The sequence below is a fragment of the Emiliania huxleyi genome (genome assembly GCF_000372725.1).
Source record: "Emiliania huxleyi CCMP1516 unplaced genomic scaffold EMIHUscaffold_310, whole genome shotgun sequence".
NCBI lineage: Eukaryota > Haptophyta > Isochrysidales > Noelaerhabdaceae > Emiliania > Emiliania huxleyi.
Genome location: NW_005199683.1, coordinates 10,482 through 33,771, shown reverse-complemented (window position 1 = coordinate 33,771; position 23,290 = coordinate 10,482). Strand labels below are relative to the sequence as shown.

Here is a 23,290-nt window from a genome sequence, read left to right as displayed (position 1 = left end):
GCGGCCGCCGCTAGCTTTTTTTTCTCGCGCAGTTGCATGCTGCACGGCCACGGGCCACGGGGGGCAGCGGGGTGAGGTGTGGTCTGTGGTGCCGCCTTTCGTGCGAGAGCACAGAAGCGTAACCGTAAGCCGTAATACATTATAAATAAACTGTCAAAATACAAGCTCTGCTTCCCTGTGAGCTGTGACATACACGGGAAATGTGGCGGCACATACCACATATTCCGCGCCGCGCGGCGGCTCAAAACTCGTCGCTAGCTAAGAGGCTACTAGCATAGCTTGTACCTTCGAGGCTAGCACCACACTTCGAGGGACGAGGCGCGCGTCAGTCGGCTACGCTCGAGCTCCACCTCCCCGCCTTCTTCGATGCTCACCACCACGCGCGGGGGTAGTCCTCTGACGAAGCCTCGCACCGAGCCGCGCCGCTCGCCCGCCGCGCCGCGGTCGACGAGGACGGGCTCGTCGAGGCTGAGGTGTGGCTCGAGCGCCGCCGCCTCGTCCACCTCGTTGAGACCCTCATCCCACTCGTCGTCCACGCCCTCGTCGCCCCAATTTAGCCCGTCCACTTCGCCCTCTCTGCCGCCCTCCTCCTCGCCACCCCGCCCCGCCCGACCGAACGCTCCTCCATGGCCAGAGGCTCGTCTCGCCGTGCAGCTCGCCACGGCAGCCGCGGGCTGCCTGTGCCGGACTGCACTGCCCGCGCCGATCGACCCTCTACCCGTCTGGCGGCTGCCACCACGCCCCGCGCCGCCAGCAGAAAGCGGCGTGGCGGGCGCCTTGCCTGCGCGAGGGGCTCGAGCCGCTCCGTTGGGCTGCGCGTACGGCGAATCATCCTTGTGCGAGCACGCACCAAAGACGGCCAGCTCCGACTGCAGCGACGCGAGCAGCGAGTGAGAGTGCGATAGCGCGGCGTGCAAACTGCGAAGCTCGCGCTCTCCACGCAGAGCAGCGCCGTTGCCGACCCCTTCTGCGCCGCGCAAGGAGCGGATCTGCAGCCGGCTGAGCTTTGCGTCCTCCTCGAGCAGCGCCCGCTCGGCGCGCGAAAGCGCTCGCCTCATGCGGAGGGCGCTGGCCGCACCGTCTCCTCCGCCGCCGCCGCGCGTGCCTCCGCCCGGTGCGGACGGCGGCCTCGACGGGCGGCTCTTGCCCGACGGCGCGAGTTGGCGCGGGGAGCTCGACGGGCGCTGGCGCGACGTCGGGTGCTTGGCTGGGGGCAGAGCCTTGGCTGAGGCTGTTGGCCGGCGGACTGAGGGCGGCGCGCTTTTCGGCCGGCGCAATCCGCTCGCCCCGCCCCGCTCCTGCCTCCGCTCCTGCCTCCGCTCTTGTCCCCGCTGCTGCCTTCGCTCCCTCCGCTCTGACCGCTCGGAAGCGCGCGCCTTGCTTGCACGCTGCGGGGGCGCGTCACGGGCGCCGCTGTCCTCGCAGCGCACCGCACTCGGTGGCACTGCACTCGATGGCATCACCTTGACGAGCGCCGCGGCCACCGCTGCGGCGGCGGCTGCGAGCTCCGTCTCTTGCGAGCCGCTCTTCCCGGGCGACGACGCCTCGCCGCCTCGCTCTGCCCCTCCCGCCCCTCGCTCCGCCCCTGGCTCTGCTCCAGCAGCGCCGCAGCCCTCCTCGAGCAGAGAGTGGAGCTGCCGCGAGGGGGCCGCCGAAGGCGCTGCACTGACGTTGTCTGCGTCGGTGGCATCCGCGGAAGCAGCGCTGGTGGCTTCGGCGAAGCCCAGCTGGCTGTCGCTGCCGCCAGCGACACCGCCGTCAGCGACGCCACTGCCACTGCCACCACTGCCACCGCCGCCACCACTGCCGCCGCCGCCGCCGCCGCCGCCGCCGCCGCCGCCGCCGCTTCCATCCTCGGTGGCGACGCGGAGCGACGAGAGTTGCTCCTGCGGCGGCGAGGGGTTCAAGGGTCAACAAGCCAGGGAGGCTGCGGTGCGTGTGCGGAGAGGGTGGAGACGCTCCTGGAGCGTGGTTGCGATCCGCGACGTCTCTTGCATGATGTCGGCCTCGATGGCAGCGCGCTGCTCCGCCGTCATTGGCCGCGCGCGCTGCTGCAGCTGCAGCTTCTGGCTCTTGAGCCGGAGGAGGATCAGCTGCTGCCAGCTCTCCGCCAGCGCCTGCTCCGCCTCGGACGTGGCGAGCGCGCCCGCCGTCTGGTGGTGCAGCCCCGCCTTGGTGCGCACCATCTCGAGGTACGCGAGGTCCGCCTGCGGCGAGAGGGGGGCGCGTGAGGAGGACAGCTGCGTCTCGTTCTCTCGAGGCGTGCAGGTCCCGCCTCGGCAAGGTTGTCCAGGGCCTGCTCGTCGCAGGCAAGCATCGTCCGGTTCCACTCGTCGTCACCGCCACCGCTACGCACCCAATCCTCGCCGCTGACCCCACCGCCGCCGCCACCACCGCCACCACCGCCGCCGCCGCCACCACCGCCGCCACCACCGCCGCCTCCGCCGGCACCTTCCCCCCGGGCTGCTCCGCTTCCTCCGGCTCCGCTGCCGCCCCCGCTGCCGCCGCCGCCGCCGCTGCTGCCGGCTCCTCCGCCGCCGCCGCCGCCGCTGCTACTGGAAACGCCTTGCTGTGCGTCGGTCGTCCACGCAGGAAGGGGCGCGTCGTCGGTTTGCGTCTCAATCTCGCGGTTCGGCGATCGGTCTCGCCGGCCGCTCGCGGAGGGAACGGCGATCCCGTTCAAGCGGCGCTGAACCTTGGCGTAGGCTCGAATGCGCATCTGCCGCTCAAAGGCGGCGGCGCCGTCCCCAGTGCGGAGTACGTTGAGCTTCGCCGCATTGCCAGCCCGCTGCGCGCGTGCGCGGGAGAGAGCGAGGCCGCGCCGCAGCGCGGCCGGAGAGATGGCCGGCCGCAGCGTTTGCTCCGGGTGGGAGGGCTTGCGTGGGCGGTGCAGCGCCGGCACCGGCGCCTGTGGTGGCGGCGGCGTCGGGGCTCGGGCCTCTGTCGCATGCTGCTTGCGCTCGAGCAGCGCCTTGATCTCGCGCAGCCGGGCCAGTCGCATCCGGTCCCCGTGCGAGAGCGACTCGACCTCTGGCGGAGTCGCCCACGAGGCGCGCGCCGGCATGCCGGAATCCTGTCGTGCACAGTTATTGCCTCTCGCTTGAGCGAGTCAGGAGACTGGGGGGCTGTACACTCTCTGAGGCTGAGGCCTCAGACCCCCCTCTGAGGACGGGTCGGACCCCTGCCTTGGCGGCACAGAGGGTTTGACTCTGACTCTGTGCCGCCTCTATGGCCTCTCTTGGCTGCTTTTGGCCTCAGAGGGTCCCTGGCTGATGGTCCGTCTTGGCGCGGCACAGAGGGCTTTGACCTCAGAGGGTGGGGGGTGGCCCCCCCTCACGGCAGAGGCGAGAGCCCCGGGCGGAGGCGGAGCTGCCTAGCCCTCCACGAACGGCGCTGACCAGTGAGGGCGGGGAGGGGCGGGGTAGTAAAACATTACGACTTTTCACAGCGCCTCCGGAAAGGAACAGCTTTGCTTTGCTGACGTCGATCGACTGCGTCGGATCCACGCCAAGCAGCTTGGTCGCGGCCGCCGCAACGAGCTCTGACTCCGTTTTGACGCCCGCCTCGGCGCCGATCGAAAGCGTGGCACCGCCCTCCACACCGTTGACCCGGACTCTGATGCGCATCTTGGGTGCCTCGCCACAGCTGGGGCGCCTCGCGCAGAGTAGAGAAGAGACAGATTCTACAGTTCCGTCAACTCCCGCGCACAAATTCTTTTTCTGTGGTTGAGAGAGACTTGAAATGCCACCCCTCTGAGGAGCGGCCTCGCGGGGCTTGCCTTGGCGTCTCAGAGGGTCCCCGTAGCCTCAGAGGCTGCGCCGAGAGAGGCTGGCTTGGCGGCACAGGCCTTCAGAGGGTCGGCCCAGGCACCCTCTGAGCCGCTCGTGGATGGCCTCTCTTGGCACAGAGGGTACCCTCTGAGACGAGCAGATCTGGGCCCCCTTGCCTCAGACCCCCCCCCTCTGATACAACCCCCCAGTGTCAGGAGGTGCGCGACTGTATTCTTTTTTTGCAAAACCCTGGGCAGATTCTTTTTTTGCGTAGCGGCCGTGCATCATGAGTCAGTCAGTGTTACACACGTCCTAGCATGGACGACGGGGCACACGCACTCGCGGGACACAGGGCAATACACACGAGGCGTTGTGTGCGTTCTCAGGGAAAGGCATCACCACAGACAAAAGTATATCCAGCGTCTGGCGCCAGGCCGAGCGATCGGCGGCGAGCTCGGGCCACCTCGAGCGGTCGATGTGGAACTTGTCGAGCGCGGTGCGGATGCTGCGCCCAAACGTCATGTTGGGGCACCCGATCGGCCGGCCGTGAGGCACCCACGATGAGAGCATGCGACGAGGTAGGCGATCGAAACCCATCCTGCTGACATGCCCGAGCCAGCCCAGCCGGCGTCGGTCGATGTAGTAGTCGATGAAGTCGAGACCTAGCCTGGCGCAGAGTTCGCCAGTCGTGATGTGGTGCTCCCACACGTGCTTGCGAGTGACACGACACATCGCACGCACGCACTGTGCGTGGAAGACGCGGAAGCCCTCATCATGAAATTCTGCAAAAACCTGACCGGCCCCTGCGGTGCCCCTACCTACCTACCTACCTACCTACCCTACTTGTGGGTAACTAAAAAAGAAATCATGGGACGACGGGTGAAGGTGGGGTACTACCATCTCTCGGCAGGAGGTGTCGAGGTGTCGAGTTGGGAAAGAGAAAATTTCTCGACTTGGAAGACGTCGAGGTTTGGTTTCTCTGTCGAGGCCAGGGCTCAGCTCCTGACAAGGGACAGCGACAGGCTCGCAGCGCGGTGCTCGGTGGACTCCCTACTCCACTGGCGTCTCATCTCCATCCGAAAGAAAGAAAGAAAACAGAGGTCCCCAGGAGGGATGGGAGGACGGCACGCCGCCGCCACACAGGGACTTTAAGGAGAGGAGTGGTGGTGCTAGCCGTCGCCATCCGGCAGAGTGTTCAACAAACCATTTTTTCCCGCTTCCTCGACTTTTCCTGTTTGCGGCGTTCGCGGGTACACTATCCGTGTGGCTTCGAGTGCCAGAGCTCGCCAAGTGCTCGACATATGGCGACCGAGTACCTCGCCGCTGAGACTGCCATGAAGGTCGAGTCCGAGGAGGTCCCTGTCGGCCACCGCGGCGGGCCGCCTCTGTACGGAAAGATGATGAAGTCCATTCAGACTGGCCATACCTTTGGCAACCGCGTTCGCATGCTGAAGCTGCCCCTCATCTTTCTCGAGGAGGGGCTCTACGCGGGCGCCATCACGCAGTTCTACTTTCTGTCCGTGGCACTCGAGGCGCAGCTTGACCGGCACAGCTCGGACCCGATGGTGGCAAAGGTGCTCGGCCTCGGTCTGCGGGTCGCCCCCGGCTATGAGGCGGACCTGCGTGAGCTGTACGGCGAGGGCTGGCGGGAGGTGGCCTCGAGGGCGCGCACCGCGGCGACGGAGGCCTATGTGGGCGTCATCGAGTCGGCCGACGCGGTGTCGCTGGTGGCGGCCGCCTTCATTCTCTGGGGTGCGCTGGTGGTGGGAGGCGGCAAGGCGACGCAGGCAAAGGTGCGGAAGGCGATCCCGCGCTGCGAGCACAGGCTGTTTGACGTCGCGGAGGACATGAAGAAGGCGCGGCAGAGCTTCAAGAACACCTTCACGGCGATCGGCAAGGAGTGGCCGGAGCACTTCGCGACGCTCGAGGCGGAGGCGGCGCGATTCATGGACCTCAACAACTCGGTCGTGCTGTCGGTGCGGTGCTGGGGGGTGACGGCGACCGCCATAACAGCCGGCGTGGCCGCGCTCGGAGTCGGTGCCGTGGTTGCGTGCCGGGCGAGGGCGTGAGCAGGAGCCGTCTCGGGTGGACTCTGTGGGCGTGGGACTCTCTAGGGGACTGTGAGTGTCACCGACGCGACTGTGCTGTGTGCTGTGCGTGTGTCAGACGGTGGTCGCTTCTGTGGACAGGCGAGCAACACGCCCTTCTTGACTGCTCCCAAAAGGGGCGCGGGCCCCATCCCCGCCCGCCCCGCCCCAGCGCCCCACACCGGGAGCGGGACACGTTTTTATTCGTCCTTTCCGCATTACTTTCCTCTCTCTCGTGTCTCGAAGCTGCGCGTGGGCGTGGGACGGACACTGCGACTCACTTTTTGCGTTTCCGACTCCCCCCCGCTGCCAGCGGGCGGCCCCGCGCCGCGCCCGCGGCGCGCATGGCGCGGGATCCGCGCATTAGCACGATAGCGGTATAGAGCAGCGGATGCCACAGAGATCGTGTGTGTGGAGCAGAGAGAGTCGTTGGAGAAGAACTAGATCTCCGCCGTGAACTCAGCACTTGGCCGTTAGGGTTAGCGGCAAGCCAGTCCCTCCAGTCGCGGTGCGTCGCCGCACCGCGCACCGCGGCGACACCCGCGCGCCGGAGTGCGGAGACCGGACGCAACCCCCCCTGGCTGGTGGCTGCGCGCCGGACGTCCACCGACACCCGCTCTCTGGCGCCAACTCCCTCTCCCCTTGTGTACGGCCCGCCTAGTCGGCACCTCTTCGTGTACTCGCTCAATCTCTCTCGAGTCAGATCGGATGACTCTGCAGGCCCTGAGCCATTCGCGCCTGCTGTGGACTAAATGGTCCAGCTCTGCAGGGCATTCGGCGGCGCCGGAGCGTCCGCCTCTAGTTCCTCTTCCCCCCCCCCCTCCTCCTCGAACGTCTCCGCGGTCTCGACGGCCCGCCTTCGGCTCGACTTCCGCCCATGCCAAAGCGCGCGACGGCCCGGCTGGTCGAACCCCCTCGCCTTGTGAGAGAGCCGACGCCACACAGCCAGCCCGCACTGCATGGCTGCAGCGAGCGCGAGCAGCGTCGCCCCGAGCACAAGCCGCACAGGCCCGCCGAGGACTGAAGTCGGAGGACTGGGCGACAGCCGCGCTCCATGCGGCGGTTGGGGCGACGGCAGCGGCGACGGCGGCGGCGCAGGCGACGGCGGCGGCGCGGGCGGCGGCGCGGGCGGCGGCGGCACGTCTGTGACGCGAACGTCGGAGACGTGCAATGTGGCCGTGGAAATATTGCACCTCGGGTGCGCCGCGTCGCAGCCGCCATCCAGCCAGCTCAGGTCGTCCGCGCTCCAAAGCGACACGACCAACGTCATGCCGCCGGACAGCGCTGCTCTTGTGCGGGCGCGGTCGGTAGCTGGAACCGGCGCCGGGAAGCCGTCGGGCGAGGCGCTGCCGTTGACGGCCGCCGGGTCGAAAAAGAGAAGGCTGGCCTGCTGCTGAACGAGTGTCACGTCGAATGCCCCGCCCTCGTCGAACGTGGCGCTGACGGTGAAAGGCCGGGCGGTGTCGATGCGCGGCGCATGCAGCCCATAGAGGCCGGCCGAGGCGGCGGTGTTACCGGCATTGGCGACACAGCCGTCCTGGTTGCAGCTGCCCGCTCGGCCGCCTCGCCCTACCGTGGTGTGGAGCGCGGCCTGCACCGCCTTGGTGTTGGCCTCCAACAGGTCGATCTCGAGGCAAGGCTCCGCATCGTAGCCCTGGATGTCGCAGTACATCGAGGCGTCTGCGCCCGGCCGCGGCGGCATCGCAACCTGGCGCGAAGCAGGGCGGTGCGGGTGGGGCGAGAGACTAGTGCCGCAGGCTATTGACAGAGGGCGTGAGAAGGGCGAAACGAGCATCTAGAGGCGGCCACGAGGTAGACGGCCGCATTGCAGCCGCAGCCGACGGCAGAGAGGTCAACCTCGAAGGCGAGGCGGCGGTTGAGCAGCGGCAGGCGGAGGTACGAGAAGTCTGACCATTTGGGTCTCTCCTTGCTCGGGATCTCTGCCACTGCGTACAGCCGGTTGTTGCCGCGCACCGTGAGCCGCTCGCGCAAGGCCTGCACGTTCCCGACTTTGCCCCAGGCCTCACCCACGAAGCCGCCAGCACCGCTGCTGCCGCCAATCGGTAAGGACCAGGCGGTTAGCGTCGGCGACCAAGCACCGACGGCGAGCGTGGGCGCGAGGAGGAATCGTGACATATGTATTATCGGACCCGGGAGCCGCCCGCCGTGTCGCTGTCCGTCTTTTTCTTTTCTTTCTTCCCACATTGGCCTTTGTTAGTTAGCCAGTGCGCGCCAGTCCTGTGCCTAGTGTCGTGCGAGGGAGTTCCGTCGTAAAATTCGCTGTGCCTGTGTGTTGGCTTCTTGTGTGTTGGTGCCAGCCAGGGTTCGGGCTCCTACCCGGATAGGGGGTCTGAACCCACCCGTTGGAGCCACCCCATGGTTTGTTCGGCCCGATTTTGACGGCAGCGGAGGGTCCCGCAATACGGTGGTGTGTGTGTATGCAGGAAGGTAGGTAGGTGAAGAAACAACAAACTGACCCCCTACCTATCGGGGGCCCGAACCCAATGTCGGCCTGGGTTCCGGCTCCTACCCGGATAGGGGGTCTGTTGGCACTGACTCGCGCCAAAACGCCCTACCTACCTACCTATCCCCAGGCCGCGCAGCGAAGCGAAAAAAGATCAAACGGGGTACCTACCTATTGCAGGGCCCTTTTGGGCCAAACAAGACCAACCTACCTACCTATCTGGGAGGGGCCAGCCAGTGCCAACAGACCCCGTATCCGGGTACCCCCTATCCGGGTAGGAGCCGGACCAGTGGTTACCATCTCAAAACCAGCTCCTGCTGTCTGGCAAGACGTCCTCGGGGTTGGGTGGGCGCTGTTCGGCCTGCACGGTTGAGGGCCGGAATGTGTGCTGAGGAAGACCTGAGGGAGTACCTACGGCGTCATAAAGTGGAGGACGTGATGAATGACCTGGTTGGCCTCATCGCAGCCACCCAGCCGGCCGAGCCTTGGGACTTTGTCGCGGACCGGCTCGCGGCACTGGCCGACGCGGGCGCCCGGGCTGTCGCCTCCGGGACCATCGGCGGTGTGCGCACGGCGCCGTCGCTCGGGCTCTGCACGGCGCAAGAGGCGGAGGCCATCTCTGAGCTTCTGCGCGCCCAACTACGAGAGCGCCTTCGGAAGTCTGACCAGGAGGAGTGGCTGCGGCGCCGCAAGTGGCTCGGGTTCTACGAGGGCTGGCACGCGCCGCACCTGAGCTGCGCTCGTGGCACGCTGGAGCTGCTGCCGTGGAGGTCCGGCAAGCCGACCACGGCTCTGGTGGAGCACCTCGCCAGCGGCGCGCTCGATGGTTCAGTGAGCGCCATCGAGCTCGGATGCGGCACGGGCGAAAACCTTGTGTGCCTCGCCGGTGCTGCAAGGGCCGTCACCGGCGTCGACATCGCGCCGGTCGCAGTCGTCGCAGCGCAGGAGGCCATCACCCGCTCTCGGGTGCAAAACGCCAGAGTGCTCGAGGCGGATCTGCTGGCTCCGCCCGATGAGCTCCAGGGCGCATTCGACTTCGCATTCGACTGCCAGACTTACCAGTGCCTCCGACAGGTCAGCATCGTCGCCGCTGGCGCTGCCGTCGCCGGGGTGCTGCGGCTGGGCGGCACGCTGCTGCTCCTCACCGGCAACGCGGACGAGCCCGAAGAGCGAGGGCCCGTCAGGCTGACGCGTCGAGAGCTCGAGGACGGCCTGGTCCCTGCGGGTCTTGAGCTCGTCTCCTGCGATCCATTCTTCTTCGACGAGACCGAGGCGTATCGGGTGCAGGCCGAGGAGCGAGGTCTTGCCCGGCCCCCACGCGGATGGCGGTCACTGTGGGTCCGCGTGCGGTAGCGAGAGTCGTGGTCCGGTGTAGAGGTAAGGTAAGGTCGGTAAGGTGTAAGGTAAACGTCTCCACACACACACAAAGGGGGTGCGGGGGGCGACCCTCGCATCTCCACGCGCCACAGGACGGACACAGACTAGGACACGGGCACGCGCGACGCGGGACGCGCGGGCCGCACACACGCGCAGAGCGCGGCACCGGCAGGACCAGGCAGGGACCGGGAGCCCCGCGGCCCCCGCGGCAAAACGGCGCATCCATGGAGCATGGTGTACAGTCTCGTCGCGCTTGGATTAAATTTTGTGTCGATCGCGTCAGAGCAATCGATTGGCAGAGGACTCAATCTCGAGCGTCGAGGACAGCGACGCACCTTCTTCTCTACTAGCAAGCGCACGACCTTCAATGCGGCACATTGTAGTCTTGCGTAGTCGGAACTTCTGCATGATCGACGCCATACCATGGCTTGCCACGGCGAACATGCGCCGGCATTGGCACGTTCGCCGTGGCAGGCGCATTCATCCAGCACATCTCTTGCCAACGTTGCTCGGACGCTTCCTCAGCCATCCGTCGCTGCTCTGCTTTGCGGTTATCAATCTCCGCCCGCGCTTGGTCATCCCGTGCTGCACGCTCCGTGTCAGTCAGACGCGCATTCATTTGTCACCAGCGACGACAGATGTGCAAGTGTCACTTGTCAAAAAAGCGTACAATCTCTTTTCTCCCAGTAAGCTAAAAGTGACGCGAGTCACTGGTTTGCATTCATTTACTAGCATGGGTCTGAGTTTGTCTGAGTTGCTTCTTGGAGCACTTGGAGTGCAGTCATTAACCGCACATCCAGGGCCGGGGAGCTAAGAAGCGCACCAGCGCTGTCTTGGATCGTTTCTTTCTCATTATGTGCGGTTGGCGCGGCGGTGGCCTGCCTCGGTGCGCTCTCGCGCGTCGTGTGTAGCTTTTGTAGGACGGTCCGTCGCATGTATATGCCAACCATCACCGCCGTCGACTTTGAGCGGTGGCGCACTCAGGGGTGCGTGCTCGACCCACCTGATGAGAGCTTCGTCCGCGGCGTCATGGTGATTCTTCACGGTCTCGTCAGCAAGCCCGAGCTCAACGGCAGGCATGGCCTCGTGCTCGGCCCGCTCGCATCTGGCCGCGCGCCTGTGGCGATAGCGCCCGTGCAGGACACTGAGCATCTCATCCAGATTTCGGTCAAGCCTGCGAACTGTGCGCTACCGCCCGAGCCACCGGATAGGCTGGCGACTGCTTGGAACAACTTGGCGCTCGCATACAAGCGAGCCGGCGCGTCAGCGTATGACCAGGCGGCCGCAGCGTATGAGACAGCGCTGAAGCTTCAACCTGGGAAGCCAAACTTCATGGCCAACTACATCAAGCTGTGCCTGGTGATGGCCGGTGAGAGGCGCGGCAACCCTGAAGTAGCTCAAGCCCTGCAGGAGAAGGCGGGTAAATATCTGAGCAAGCTCTTCCGCCCGGTGACGACGCTGCCCGAGAATCGGGGTCTCGACTGCAATCTCGGCATCGACTTTGTTCCAGGATACTCGCAGCGCATGCTGACAGCAGGCGTCGTGAACTCAGTGGACGCGCAGCCGGCACGCACGACGTATGCACGGCAGTGGGTCTACGATCCGCAGCGGGAGGCGCTTCAGGAGATCAATCCGGGCGATGGAAAACCGCTGACGATGAGCGCAGAGGCCAGAGAGGCGATAAGCCGTGGGCATGGGACACACGTGCAGAGAAATGAGAGGGGAGAGACCGTGTGAGAGTTATGGACATGCCTGGGGCCAAGCCTCCCGTGCCTCATGTGACCGGACTCGCGTCACAATCGGTCTCTGTGCGCATAACGTTTGTCTTCGGTCGTTCCCGCGAAATCCGTATAAATAGAGAGAGTCTGCAGAGAGAAGAGACAGGAACAAAGCGCGGGCCGCGGCTCGCGCTCGGGGACGGGGGACCCCATTGTGCATATTGCTTGCCACCTCGGGATAGGAAGAACACAGAAAACACAAGTGGGTGCGAATTCTTTCTTTGCCTGTGGTAGTACTAGCGCGCACCAGTCCGCACCTGTGTCGAGCCTGTCTGCTGTGAGAGAGAGTTTTGCTTGGAGCACTTGGACGGAGCGTGCAGTCACATTATAGCCTCACATCCAGGGCCGGGGCTAGGGCCGGGGAGTAAGAAGCGCACCCAGCGGGCCGGATGATCGGGATCGGGTTACGGGCTAGAGAGCCCTAGCCCTGGGGGGTGCGCGTTCGCAGGGAAAGGGCCGTAAAGTAAACACGGTCTCCGAGGGTTAGCCCCGCGTACCGGGTTTCAGCTCCCTTTTCTTTCTTTCGGGTATGGGGTCCGTGACGCGTGAGTGCGGGCAGCGTGCATGCATGCAATCATGGGCGCTATTTTGTCGTTTGAGGTTTGTGCAGGCGAGAGTACTCGTCCGAATTCCGGCGTTTTTCATAATTCTCACCCTACTATACTACAAGTACTCCTCTTCGGCGAGCGCTCCAAATCTAGACCCTTTCGCCTTTAAGGAGGCTGCCCTCGCTCGTCTCAGGAATGTGGCGGTGTCTTTTGAGTCCGGCGACTCGAGAGGGCCGCGAAGTAGCAAAATTCTTCTCGCCCAGTGTCGTGCGAGGGAGTTTTCTTCTTAATTCTTCTCGCACGCAAGAAGTGCGCGCACCTACCTGACAGCGCGCCACGCAGAGACGGCGCGTCGCGAGCTACCGCCAACAGGGAGATTATGGCCGACAACTGGGAAATCGCCGCGATTGAGGCCGAAATTGCAAAAGCCACGAAAAAGGCCGCCGAGGCCGAGGCGGCAAGGCGGCAAGCGGCGGCGGCGGCGGCAGAGGCGGCTTCGGCGGCGGAGGCGGCAGAGGCGGAGGCTCGAGCGGCTTCGGCGGCGGCTAGGGAGGCGGCGCGAGAAGAGTCTCAGGCGGACATTCCCCACGCCGGGCCAGAAGCACCGTCGCCGCAACCGGCAAAGTGGAGAGCCGTCGGACAGACGAACCGGAAGAAGGCACTCTCGCTGTCCGTATGCGACCTTGCTCTGCTGGAGGACTGCCCGATTTGCTTCGAAAACAAGGCCGACATCGAGATGCTGCCTTGCCGCCACTCGACGTGCGCGGCGCCCGCCAAAGCGGTTGTGTGAGCGCCGCCCCTGCTCAGCCAGGGCCGCCCTGCCGCAGGTGTGGCGGCTGCCTCGACGAGTGGATGTCGGGCTGCAGCTCCTTTGCACAGACCCTGCGCAAGGGCTCCTCAAACACCACCTGCCCGCTCTGCCGAGCTCCAGTCGAAGAGACGGCGGCGGCCAAGCCCAGCCGAGTCGGGACGGCGGCAGAGGCGACAGAGGCTGCACCGCGGGAGGCGGAGGCTGCACCGCCGGCTGGGGCACGTGCGCTGCCGCCTAAGGCGTGTGTGCCGCCCGCGTCCTACACGCCGGCGCCGGCGCAGGCCCCGCTGCGTCGAGTGCCCTCCCCGCCGCCGCAGCGGCCGCCGGGGCTGCCTCCGCAGCCGCCGCAGCCGCCACAGCCGCCACAGCCGCCACCGCCCCGAGAGCCGACGCCGACGCCGCCAGGGCCGCCACCGGCGCCAGGGCCGCCGGGACTGGCTCAACGGCCACGGCCACCACACGCCCCGGCGGCAGCGCCAGCCAGAACCGACGCGCCCGCCGCTGCGCCGGCAGCCCCCGCTCCAGCTCTCGCGCGCCCGTCGCTCCTGATGGAGAACGTGCGTCGCATCCGGGCGGAGCTCTCGCTGGCGGACGGCCCTCTTCTGGTGGTGCTGCGCAGCGCTCACGAGGCGCTCGACCTGACTCCGTCCGGTGGAGTCCTCCAGCAGACAGAGAGGCTGCTGGTCGAGCTCTTTGGGCACACCTGATCGTCAGCCCGCTCAGCGTCAGCCCGGTGGTCTCGCGATGAGATCACTTATGTACGCTTGCGTGACTTATACATTGATAGCGAGTGGAAGGCGCTCCGTCTCCGCTCGCATCGAGCGCGGCTTTACTTTTGGGAAATTTTCAACTTGGGCTTGCGTGTTGCGCGAAAGGCAGCGAGACCCGTGGGGAACTGACGTAATGTAGGCTCTCTTAGAGCTCGGCACGACCCGCATGCCGCAAAGGCTAGTTCCAAAGAATTCACACTCTGACACGCTAATCTTGAAAACGTCCAACGGAGCTCCGTGTTGCTCCCAGCGCCCTCCCCCGCGCTCCCTGCGGCCATGGCCGATGATCCTAGTATGAGAGGTCATCTGGCTACCGCGAGCGCGACTCAACTCGTCGACATCGTCCGATGATGGTGGTGCCGCAAAGTCAGCCTCCTCCCTGGCTGACCCCGGTCCAGTTCGACACCTCCATCCTGACCGTGGAACCCCAACTTCAACCGGTCATATCTCGGGCGGACTGGCACCTCAGGAGCTCATCCTGGGCGGTTTTGGGGAGTCTTGGGGGTGTACTTGAAGGTGGTAAAAAGAGTTTTGCACCGCAGCTTAACCGGCGGGCGTGCTGAGCAGCGTGAAAACAGAAGGACACAGCTTATTTCAGAATTGGCTGTCACGAACACACCCCGATGAGGAGCGACTCGGGCGCGACTCCGAGGGGCATCCTCGGTTAGCGCACCACTAACCGCAAGAAGTGAGAGTCGTGTTTTTATGGTTTTTTTGAAAATTTCTCTCTCTCTCTCTCTCTCTCTCTCTCTCTCTCTCTCTCTCTCTCTCTCTCTCTCTCCAGTGCGCGCCAGTCCCGTGCCCAAAAGAAAGAAACGAGACAACCCCAAGGAGTGGGGGAGGAGGACCGGGTCCCCACCTGCACGAGCAGGATTTTGGAAGGACGATCAGCGCAGAGTTGCGCGCGTGAGCCAATGAATTCTCTTAAGCTTTGCGTTGGCGGCCGCGCCGCCCGGGGGCCTCCGCCGCACGCCGCCTCCCGGCTTGCTCACCCAGGCTCAGATGAGACTCGACGCCGCCGTGCCGGTGCTGCCGCTCGCCGGCGTCGTGCCCTTTCCGCAGAGCCCGCACCCGTATCTCGTTTCTGCTCCGGTCGGCGGCGCGTGCGGCAGGGCCGCCGCCTTTTACCAGCCCGCCTTCAGCCCAATGGCGGACGTTGGTGTCATCGCCGAGGTCTTGCCGTGCGGCGAGGGCGGCCTGCTCGAGTGCACCCCGCTCGACCGGGTGCGGCGGATGTCCGATGGCGCGCTCGACGTCGTCGCGGACACGCCGCTCGACGAGGCGGCGGCAGAGGAGGCGGCGCGCCTCCACGGAGAGCTGTGGACGCTGCTCGCCACGCTCCGGGGCGCGGACGCCGCGGATGGACCCCTCACATCCCTGAGGCCTGGCGCCGCTTCGCCATCACACGCCTCTCTTGCGCTGGCTTCTTGTTGCGAGCTGGGCACGGCGGAGCAGCAGCGGCTGCTTGAGACGGTCGACACGGTCGAGAGGCTACGGTCGCTCGAGGTGGCACTCCGCGAGGCGGCCGGTGTCGTTGCGGCGCGGGCAGCTCTCGCGAGCTTGAATTTCTCGTAGATAGCGTCTAGCTTTGCGGGAAACCGATCCCTTTTGTCACATTTTAATCGTTCAGGGAGAGACAAAGCACACAGAGCCGGAAGAGTTGCCGCCGCAAGCGTTAGGCAGTCAGAAGAGCGATCTTAAAATTCTTTCACACGACAGAATGAGAGTGGGGCCGCAGGCGAGCCTGCACGGCTCACGAACTTGAGCTGGTCGTGCGCGGCTCCCACTTTTCTGGCCGGCAGCCTACCATTGTGTCGACCATCGCAGGCGCATGCACATCATCATTTGCAGGCACGGTGTTCTCTACCGACTTTTGCGGAATGATGCGGGCTCTCTCAGCATCAGACAGCTTTAGCGAGGGCGATCCGGCCGCCTACAGCTCGCCGAGCAGCTCCTGCTCGAGCATTGCCGACTCGTGGGGTGCCCGCGTGCAGCGGCTCAGGAGAGAGTGACTGCCGCAGAGTAGAGGGAGACACTCGCACTTTTGCGCGCTTCGCAATTTCGCCCGGCGTGATGTTTGTGCGCGCGCCGCCACACGTCGCAAATGCGGGAGCTATGGCGGGACCGCTATCGAGTACAGACGGCATCGGCCGCCGAGGGAACCGGTTGGGAAGAGGCACAAGGAGGCAGGAGGGCGGCGACCTCAACCGACACTATGGAGGAGCACCAGCCGCCAGACGACGAAGGGCAGACGACGGTGAGGCGGAGCAGACGCGCAGGGCGAGATGAGGGAAGGAGCAGGACTTTGCGGAGATCAGCAGGAGGATGTACGAAGACGGTCTGTGGGGAAGAGATTAGGAGCAGCAGGGACCTCCGAGGGACCATGTGGAAGACGGCTGGTGCTAGTCCCCCAGCGGGAGGACGACCCCGGCTAAGTCGCCGATCACACCCACAAAGAACCCTGCACAAAGATCGCAGGGCGGGGACCTGTTTTTTACCCATCTCCTAGAGGTGTCCGTTTTATTTCATATTGTTACTGGTTGCGTAGTAGTCTAAGTTCTGAGCCTCGAGGCTGAGCGGGTCTAAGTGTGCCATGGCACGCTGGGGTGCTTGCGCGGTCTAAGATCAGCGGGAGCCTCTTACGTCGGCTAAGTCGGCCGTGGCACGGCCTGGGGCGCCAGGAGGCTCCCACCGTGATCAACGATACGGCGCAGCCCCCAATTTTCTTCGCCTGCGGCGGGCGATCGATCCTCTTCATGCTTAGCGATCGCCGCTTCAGCATCCTCCTCTTCCGACTTTCGTTGCTGCTCCTTCATTCTTGAGCGACGTCTAGCCAAACAGTTCTCACATGACACGAAGCTCCTCAAGCTTAATCAAATGCGTGACGGTGAAGGCGTGAAGCCTGTGTGTGCTCGTCCTCTTTTTCGGGTAAACCTGGACTTTTGCAGGTATACCGGGTTTTACCCGAGTTGGCCTTGTGTCGTCTAAGTTCATATGGCCCCCCCGGGACCATACAGCGTCTAAGTCTGAGGACTGAGCCCGGCTCCGTGCGGGGGCTAAGTTGAGCGCTCGCTCGCTGCAGAGGCTAAGTGTAGAGCGACCCTCTAGCCCTACTACCCAACCGTTTATTTGTTTATTTACTCTACCCTCACGCACTACGGAGTCTCTACAATGTACAAGTCTGCGCTTCGGGCAGGTGGCGGAGCAAAGCGCGCGCGGCTGCGCGGCTTGCAAGCTGCGGCTCGCCGCCGTCACCGACGGCGCGGAGGGAAGGCAGCACCAGCTGCCGAATCTGAGCCGCCTCGGCGCGGGCGAGGGAGGGGCGGGCGAGGAGGAAGTCTGCCTCTTCGGCGATGCGGCACGGCGTGCAGTCTTCGAAGAGGAGCTCGGTGAGGAGGGTGCGGCCGGCGAGGATGTTTGGGAGGGAAGCGTGCCGGAGGACAGGGCGGAGGAGGCGCCTGCGGCGCGGGGAGGAGGGGTGGCGAGGAGGGGTGGCGCGGGCGGGCGGCCTGGGGTACCCTCGAGGGCAGTGGAGGGGCGTGTCCCGCCGGATCACGAAGCCCGTCAGCCAGCTGGTCGAGTAGACGGCCACCTGCGGCACCCCCGTCGCCGCGAGCTCGAGGTTGATGGTGCCTGTCGGCGCGGCGGCGTGCGGTGGGGCCGCCGGGAGGGAGGGGTGGGCAGCGGCTCGAGGAACGCAGTGCCTAAGGCCCACAACGCCGCTCAGCCAAACCCCTCCCCACTCGGCGCGTCGCGGCGACGAGCGGCGTGCCGCAAGCGGCGATGGCGACGTCCGCGGCGCCGAAAGCAGCCCGGCGAGACCCGCTCCCGACCACGCTGCAGCGCGCGCCGCCTCCCGCTGTGCCTCTCGCTGCCTGTTCACACCTCTCGTTCACACCTCCTGTTCACGCCTCCCGCTGCGCCTCTCGCTGCGCCTCCCGCCAGAGTCTCGAGCACGATGCGATCGACCTCGCCGCGCATCCCCGGTGCCGCGGGCACGACCAGCTCGATCGGACCTAGATGCGGCAGCACTCGCGACCGGTCGGGGCCGCCTCCCGCCGCCTGTGTGTCCGCCGCCCCTCGAGCGAGACCTGTGGGACGTGCCCCAAGACATGTCGTGGACGTGTCGCGGACATGCGTGTCCGCCGCCCCTCGAGCGAGACCGGCCCAGCGGCTAGAGAGCGCCTCGCCGCGCCGCCGCCGCTCGGCGAGCCTCTCCGCGCCACGCAGCAGCAGCGGCAGCATCGCCCTCACCTGGAGACCCAGCGACGCGCGGAGTGGCCGAGAGGCACGCACTGGCCTCGCACACCGCAGTCGCACGCCTCTTGCGCACGGCTACCAGGCAGCAAGCAGAGGACTTGCGCGCACGGCGAGAGGCCGACTTCGCGCCGGAAGGCCGTCGCCTCGGCCGCCCGCTCCGCCGCCGTGCCCGGCGGCTCGCCTCCGATCGCCACGTCGTCGAGCGCCGGGTGTCCGACAAAAGTGGCGGGCACTCCGGCGCGCCGAAAGAGCGCCTCGGGGTGGGGCAAGGCGCGGGGCCGTGGGCAGCGAGTGCTCCGGTGGAAGCTGGCGCGCGAGGGCGGGGAGGAGGGCCGGGGCTGCGGGGCGGGGCGGGCGAACGCTGCTGCGGCCGCCTCCTCGAATGGCAGCAGCACGAGGAGCTCATCCACGCCTCCGCGCAGCCGCGCCGCCCGCGCGTCTGCGTCGCCGAAGGCCCACGCCGACGGGCCGACGTACTGGACGAGGACAGGCGCCGCTGGGATGCCGTTGCGGCCGGCGGCGGCGCGGCGATGTGCGAGCGAGCGGAGCAGGCGGAGGTTGAAGCCCTTTGAGTCGATCCCGACGACGACGTGCGGCTGCGCACGCCGGACTGCGCGCTGTGTCTGCAGGAGCCGGGCAGCGATGCGTGGTAGCGACGGGAGCACCTCGGCAAAGCCGGCGACGCTGAGCTCCGACATGGGGAAGAGGGAGGAGGCTAGCCCTTCGGCTCGCATCGAGTCGCCTCCGACACCCTCAAAGTGGATGGCGCCACCGTACTCGTTGCGCAGTGCCCGCATCAGGCGACCGCCTATGACGTCGCCCGACGCCTCGCCGGCGACCAGGAAGACGACGGCGGGCGACGTGGAAGAGCGCGAGCTGAGGTGGCGGCCTTGCAGGGAGCGGAGGCGGAGGTTGGCGGCAGCGCAGCGCCGCATGCAGACAGGCAGACAGAGCCTCTGCGGGCCCGGTCGGACGAGAACTGGTTGGACGGCCGGCGCAGGCCCACGTGGGAGCTTGCCACGGTGGCGGAGCGTCCAACGACTGGTGGGCGGACAGCCGGCAGCAAGAGAATTTAGAAACCGCAGTCACGACCGCCACTTGAGCACTTGAGCACACGCACACGCACACACACACACACACACACACACACACACACACACACACACACACACACACACACACACACACACACACACACACACACACACACACACACACACACACACACACACACACACACACACACACACACACATGCACAGACACGGGAGGATGCGATGAGGTGAATGAAGTCAAGCTCTGGACGCCCCTCCTCAAGACCTCCTCGGCGGGCGTTGGCAACGCCTCGAGCGGCGGCACGCCCGCCTCCGTTGGCCACTCCTACGCCTTCGGCAACACCGAAGAGAAGGCCCGCCGCCTAAACATGGGCTGCAAGGCGCGCGGGCAACCCGGCCAACCCTTCGACCACAAGAACGGCCACGGCTACGTCAAGGCGCATCGCGGTTTCTACCACGACGCGATCTTTGTCAAGCGCAACAACTTCAACCTGCTGCTCCACGAGACGTTCGGCGGCGGCTTCTCGCCCACCGCCGTTCTCAAGCTGCGCCGCCTCGCGCGCAAAGTCGCGCGCGGCAGCGTCGACCGCACGGCCTACTCGCCCACGTACTCGCTTTCTTTTATGTCCCACCATGCAGAGCGCATCTCTCTCTCTGTTGTGCGAGGCGTGAACCGCGCCATTCGCTCTCACCTGGCAACCCTGTCTGCACGTCTCGCGCGCGCGTGAACAGGGCTCCAGGCCCCAAATGACGTGTGAGTGTTAGAGTTGTTTGGTATTGCTAAAAATCTCAGACACACAGCCCCTTCCCCTCCCCCCTCAAGGGCGAGGACACGCACAGGCCGCACCTCTAGTGAGGCCCGCATAGTATGTGGGAGACTCGTGCCGCCGCCCCTGCCACCCCTGTGTCAGTGTGCCTGTGGTAGGAGAGACTGCCAGCGACAAGCTGGAGGCAGGTCGCTAGACTGAGATGAGACCGCCAGTGGATGTGGGAGTCCACCGCGCACCGCGCTGCGAGCCTGTCGTGTCCCTTGTCAGGAGCAGGAGAGCCCCACCTGTCCCCCTGATCGTCCTTCCAAAATCCTGCTCGTGCAGGTGGGGACCCTGTCCTCGTCCCATCCCTCGTTTGGCGTGTCTGTTTTCTTTCTTTCTTTCTTTTTCACTTGAGCACTGGATAGGGTCAGTTCCGCATGGTACGGGACCCCTCGATCGTCTCGCCCTCCCTCACTGGTGTGTTCATCGGGGGGGGTCATAACAAACACTGTACAGGATCGAGGTGCACGCTGCTGAGGGACCCCAGAGGGTAGATCGAGCAGTGTCGTCCCCCCTCTCCATCATCTCACTGGGAGACGTCGGCGGTGATGGCGGTGTGACCGATCGAGCTACAAGAGGAGCATGTTCAGCAGGATCCGGGATGGTCAGGTGCCGAGTACCTCACTTCCTCAATGGGTGAGCTTTCCACGCCGACGCACCCTTCACCCATCGGCTCATGTGGATTCGAACCACGGCCGGGATGGAAGCTTCCTGCTTCCATCTGATTAGATTTCCATTTTCCTCCTGTGCAAGAGCGGGGAGGGCTCGGACGGAGCGCGTGGCGGGAGAGGGCAGGGAATGGGCGCGGGGGATGGGGGAGGGGGGGGGGGGGGGGCTCAGCCGTGCAAAAAGCATCAATTAATAACAGCGACGACGAGTACGAGGCGTTCGCGACTGCCAGGTCCAGCTCGAGCTCCCAGTGCGAGGCGTCTATGCGCCCGCCTGCCTGCGGCACGGCTCAGGTTGGGCGGCGGCTACTCTTGCTAGGCGCGCCTGACGGCGCGGTGGTCGCGCTGCGAGACAACACGTGCAAGTACTCATCGACGCACCATCCCTTGGGCCGCGGCCGCGTCGGGTACGTCAGGGCACCGCCGCGGCCGAGGGAGGTTGCCTGGATGAGGGCGAGCGTTTTCGTAGTCAGCTCTTGGTGGAGGGCGAGGAACTATATCAGTGCACACGTGAGCGCCGGCGTGGCGCGCGCGGTGTGCGAACGGGCCGGGAACCCCCCTAGGGCAGCGCGCTCGCAGATGAGAGCCGAGGTTTGGCGCGGCACCACGCGCCTGGTCGCCGGTGGTCGAGCGCGAGCCTGTGGTCCTCGGGCGGGCCGGCATCATTCGTCGCACCGGTCGCCGGCTTGTAGGCGTCGGGTGGTCAGCGGGGACGGGCGGGGGGCCGACCACTTGAATGCGCAAGGCAGACATTAAATTTATAAGATTTTGGTCAAAGGGGCGAGAGAGTGATGCTGTAGGGAAACAAGAGGAAAACGGAAAGAAACCAGGCAGGGTGCGAGAAGAAAACATACATAAAGCCTAAAGGGCTAGCACTTACGCCTGTCTTTTTTCTCACACATCACCGCGAGCTACCTCGAGGCTGCCTCGCGCCACCCGCCAACATGCTCCACTTGCTGGCCGCAACGGCGGCGGCACTCCTGCAGCCGGGTTTGCTCTCGCTGCCGCGCGTCTGCCGCGCGCCGCTGGCGCTTGTACGGGCGAGCCTGTCCGAGGCGGAGAGCTCCGAGGTCGAAGCGCTACTTGAGGAGCGGGATGCGATGCGGCGCGAGCGTGACTACGCTGCGGCGGATGAGATCCGCGAGGAGCTGCGGTCGCGCTTCCGCGTCATCGTCGACGACCGGCAAAAGAGCTGGTGGGTGGACGACGACTCGTCCAGCAACGGCCGCCGCCGCGGAGATCGCGGTGGCGACCGGTATGCGCAGTCTGGCCGCGGCGGGTCAGACGGCGACACCGCCGACATCGAGGCGATGCTGCAGGAGCGCGACGATCTGCGGCGCTCGCGCGACTTCAACGGAGCGGACGCGATCCGCGACGAGCTCCGGGAGCGGTGCGCCGACCGCCTCGGCTGGGCGCACTCTCGCCCCGCAGACTGCCACACCGCCGCGCTGTTGCGCCGCAGGTACAACGTGGTGATCGACGACCGGGAGAAGAGCTGGTGGGTCGACAGCGGCGCCTCGAGGGAGCGAGGCGGGCGGGGCGGCGGCGCTGGCCGGGGCGGCAGGGGCGGTTACGACAGCCACGGCGCGACCGACGACGTGGCGGCCGAGGTGGAGCGGCTGCTCGAGGAGAGGGACGCGCTGCGGAGGGAGAGGGACTACGCGCGCGCGGACGAGATCCTCGAGACGCTCCGCTTCGAGCACGGCGTCGTCGTCGACGACCGCGAAAAGACGCGCGCACGCGCGCGCCCAGACAGGCGCCAGTCCGGAAGCGGCGCCGTCTGACGTTGCTCTCCCACGCCCTCTCGCTTCGCAGGTGGTGGGTGGACGGCTCGGCGACCGCCGGTGGCACGCGCTCGAAGAGGCAGGCGGCCGCCCCGCGCGCGTTCCGCGAGTTTGGCCCGGCGGGGCACGACTACTCGCGCGCCGAGGACGACGGCGCCGAGCTCAACGATGAGGAGGCGGAGGCGGTCGACGACCTGCTGCGGCGCCGGCTGCAGGCCAAGCTGGCGCGGCGGTTCGAAGAGGCGGACGAGCTGCTCGAGGAGCTCCGCGACATGGGCGTGCAGGCGCGGCGCTCCCGTCAAACAGAGTCCCGGGCTGCCAGACCCTCAAGCCACTCACGGGGAGGGAGAGGAGGGAGGGAGGGCCCAGGCTGGCCCCGACCCCCTCACTCACGGGGAGGGAGAGGAGGGAGGGCCCAGGCTGGCCCCGACCCCCTCGGGCGCAAACACGCGTCCGCGGATCCCTCACACGCGCGCGGCTCCCGGCGGCGGCGGCAGGTCAACGACGGGCGCAAGGCTTGGCGGGCGGACGGCGGGAGCTTCGACGTTGCGCCGTACCGCCAGGTTGGAGGTGCGCTGCGCGAGGGACTGGACGCCGAGGTGGTTGCGTCGCTCGTGGCGCAGCGGGTGGCGGCCAAGCGCGAGCGCGAGTACGCGCTCGCCGACTCGATCCACGCGGAGCTGACCGAGATGGGTGCGCGCTTTTCGGCGGCGGGCCCTCCACTGCACCAGCTGAGGCGGTGCCCCCGTGCGCTGCAGGCGTGTACGTCGACGACGACCGCCGCACCTGGTCTGGCGACAATGCTGGGGGCTACGCGCGGGAGGGTGCGTCGTCCCGCCGGCGCACGGTCGAGAGGGGCGCCTCTGGCTGAAGGAACGCCTTGCGACTAGGGCCGCCGTCGCCAACGATTGACGACGCAGATGTGGCGAAGCTGCTGGCGGAGAGGGCGGTGGCGAAGCGGCGCCGCGACTATCAGACGGCGGACGAGTTGCAGGCGGCGGTGGAGAGTGCCATGGGTGGGTGGGCCGGGGGCTGGTGGTGATAGGAAGATCTGCTGATAGGCGCAAGTTCGCGGGATGGGCGTCGAGCTCGACAATCGCGAGATG

General features: G+C 66.2%; 9 protein-coding genes across 9 annotated transcripts; 6 read left to right on the top strand and 3 right to left on the bottom strand.

The window, feature by feature from the left end:
• Positions 1 to 241: 241 nt before the first annotated feature.
• On the bottom strand, positions 242 to 3,064 carry EMIHUDRAFT_240503 (hypothetical protein; the record flags this gene model as incomplete). The annotated part of the gene is made up of 6 exons (XM_005774454.1): positions 242 to 304; positions 456 to 781; positions 851 to 1,105; positions 1,436 to 1,711; positions 1,958 to 2,207; positions 2,696 to 3,064. The coding sequence occupies 6 exons, from the start codon at positions 3,062 to 3,064 to the stop codon at positions 242 to 244; spliced, it is 1,539 nt and encodes a 512-aa protein (XP_005774511.1).
• A 2,007-nt stretch (positions 3,065 to 5,071) lies between these two features.
• EMIHUDRAFT_240501 (hypothetical protein) lies at positions 5,072 to 5,839 on the top strand (the record flags this gene model as incomplete). The annotated part of the gene is made up of 1 exon (XM_005774453.1): positions 5,072 to 5,839. The coding sequence occupies one exon, from the start codon at positions 5,072 to 5,074 to the stop codon at positions 5,837 to 5,839; it is 768 nt and encodes a 255-aa protein (XP_005774510.1).
• A 766-nt stretch (positions 5,840 to 6,605) lies between these two features.
• EMIHUDRAFT_240500 (hypothetical protein) lies at positions 6,606 to 7,993 on the bottom strand (the record flags this gene model as incomplete). The annotated part of the gene is made up of 3 exons (XM_005774452.1): positions 6,606 to 6,714; positions 7,051 to 7,565; positions 7,667 to 7,993. The coding sequence occupies 3 exons, from the start codon at positions 7,991 to 7,993 to the stop codon at positions 6,606 to 6,608; spliced, it is 951 nt and encodes a 316-aa protein (XP_005774509.1).
• A 766-nt stretch (positions 7,994 to 8,759) lies between these two features.
• EMIHUDRAFT_240499 (hypothetical protein) lies at positions 8,760 to 9,674 on the top strand (the record flags this gene model as incomplete). Its single annotated transcript, XM_005774451.1, has 1 exon — positions 8,760 to 9,674. One exon carries the CDS (start codon positions 8,760 to 8,762, stop codon positions 9,672 to 9,674), a length of 915 nt encoding a protein of 304 aa, XP_005774508.1.
• Positions 9,675 to 10,637: 963 nt separating this feature from the next.
• Positions 10,638 to 11,559, top strand: EMIHUDRAFT_458200 (hypothetical protein; the record flags this gene model as incomplete). The annotated part of the gene is made up of 1 exon (XM_005774450.1): positions 10,638 to 11,559. The coding sequence occupies one exon, from the start codon at positions 10,638 to 10,640 to the stop codon at positions 11,433 to 11,435; it is 798 nt and encodes a 265-aa protein (XP_005774507.1). The 3' UTR covers positions 11,436 to 11,559.
• A 1,317-nt stretch (positions 11,560 to 12,876) lies between these two features.
• Positions 12,877 to 13,542, top strand: EMIHUDRAFT_240496 (hypothetical protein; the record flags this gene model as incomplete). Its single annotated transcript, XM_005774449.1, has 2 exons — positions 12,877 to 13,131; positions 13,390 to 13,542. 2 exons carry the CDS (start codon positions 12,877 to 12,879, stop codon positions 13,540 to 13,542), a joined length of 408 nt encoding a protein of 135 aa, XP_005774506.1.
• A 686-nt stretch (positions 13,543 to 14,228) lies between these two features.
• On the top strand, positions 14,229 to 15,180 carry EMIHUDRAFT_240495 (hypothetical protein; the record flags this gene model as incomplete). Its single annotated transcript, XM_005774448.1, has 3 exons — positions 14,229 to 14,268; positions 14,477 to 14,502; positions 14,602 to 15,180. 3 exons carry the CDS (start codon positions 14,229 to 14,231, stop codon positions 15,178 to 15,180), a joined length of 645 nt encoding a protein of 214 aa, XP_005774505.1.
• A 1,591-nt stretch (positions 15,181 to 16,771) lies between these two features.
• EMIHUDRAFT_558010 lies at positions 16,772 to 18,800 on the bottom strand (the record flags this gene model as incomplete). Its single annotated transcript, XM_005774484.1, has 7 exons — positions 16,772 to 17,063; positions 17,154 to 17,238; positions 17,378 to 17,480; positions 17,548 to 17,621; positions 17,769 to 17,859; positions 17,928 to 18,119; positions 18,240 to 18,800. The coding sequence occupies 7 exons, from the start codon at positions 18,798 to 18,800 to the stop codon at positions 16,772 to 16,774; spliced, it is 1,398 nt and encodes a 465-aa protein (XP_005774541.1).
• Positions 18,801 to 21,344: 2,544 nt separating this feature from the next.
• Positions 21,345 to 23,226, top strand: EMIHUDRAFT_116827 (hypothetical protein; the record flags this gene model as incomplete). Its single annotated transcript, XM_005774447.1, has 6 exons — positions 21,345 to 21,790; positions 21,863 to 22,162; positions 22,216 to 22,462; positions 22,682 to 22,877; positions 22,943 to 23,008; positions 23,075 to 23,226. 6 exons carry the CDS (start codon positions 21,345 to 21,347, stop codon positions 23,224 to 23,226), a joined length of 1,407 nt encoding a protein of 468 aa, XP_005774504.1.
• Positions 23,227 to 23,290: the final 64 nt, after the last annotated feature.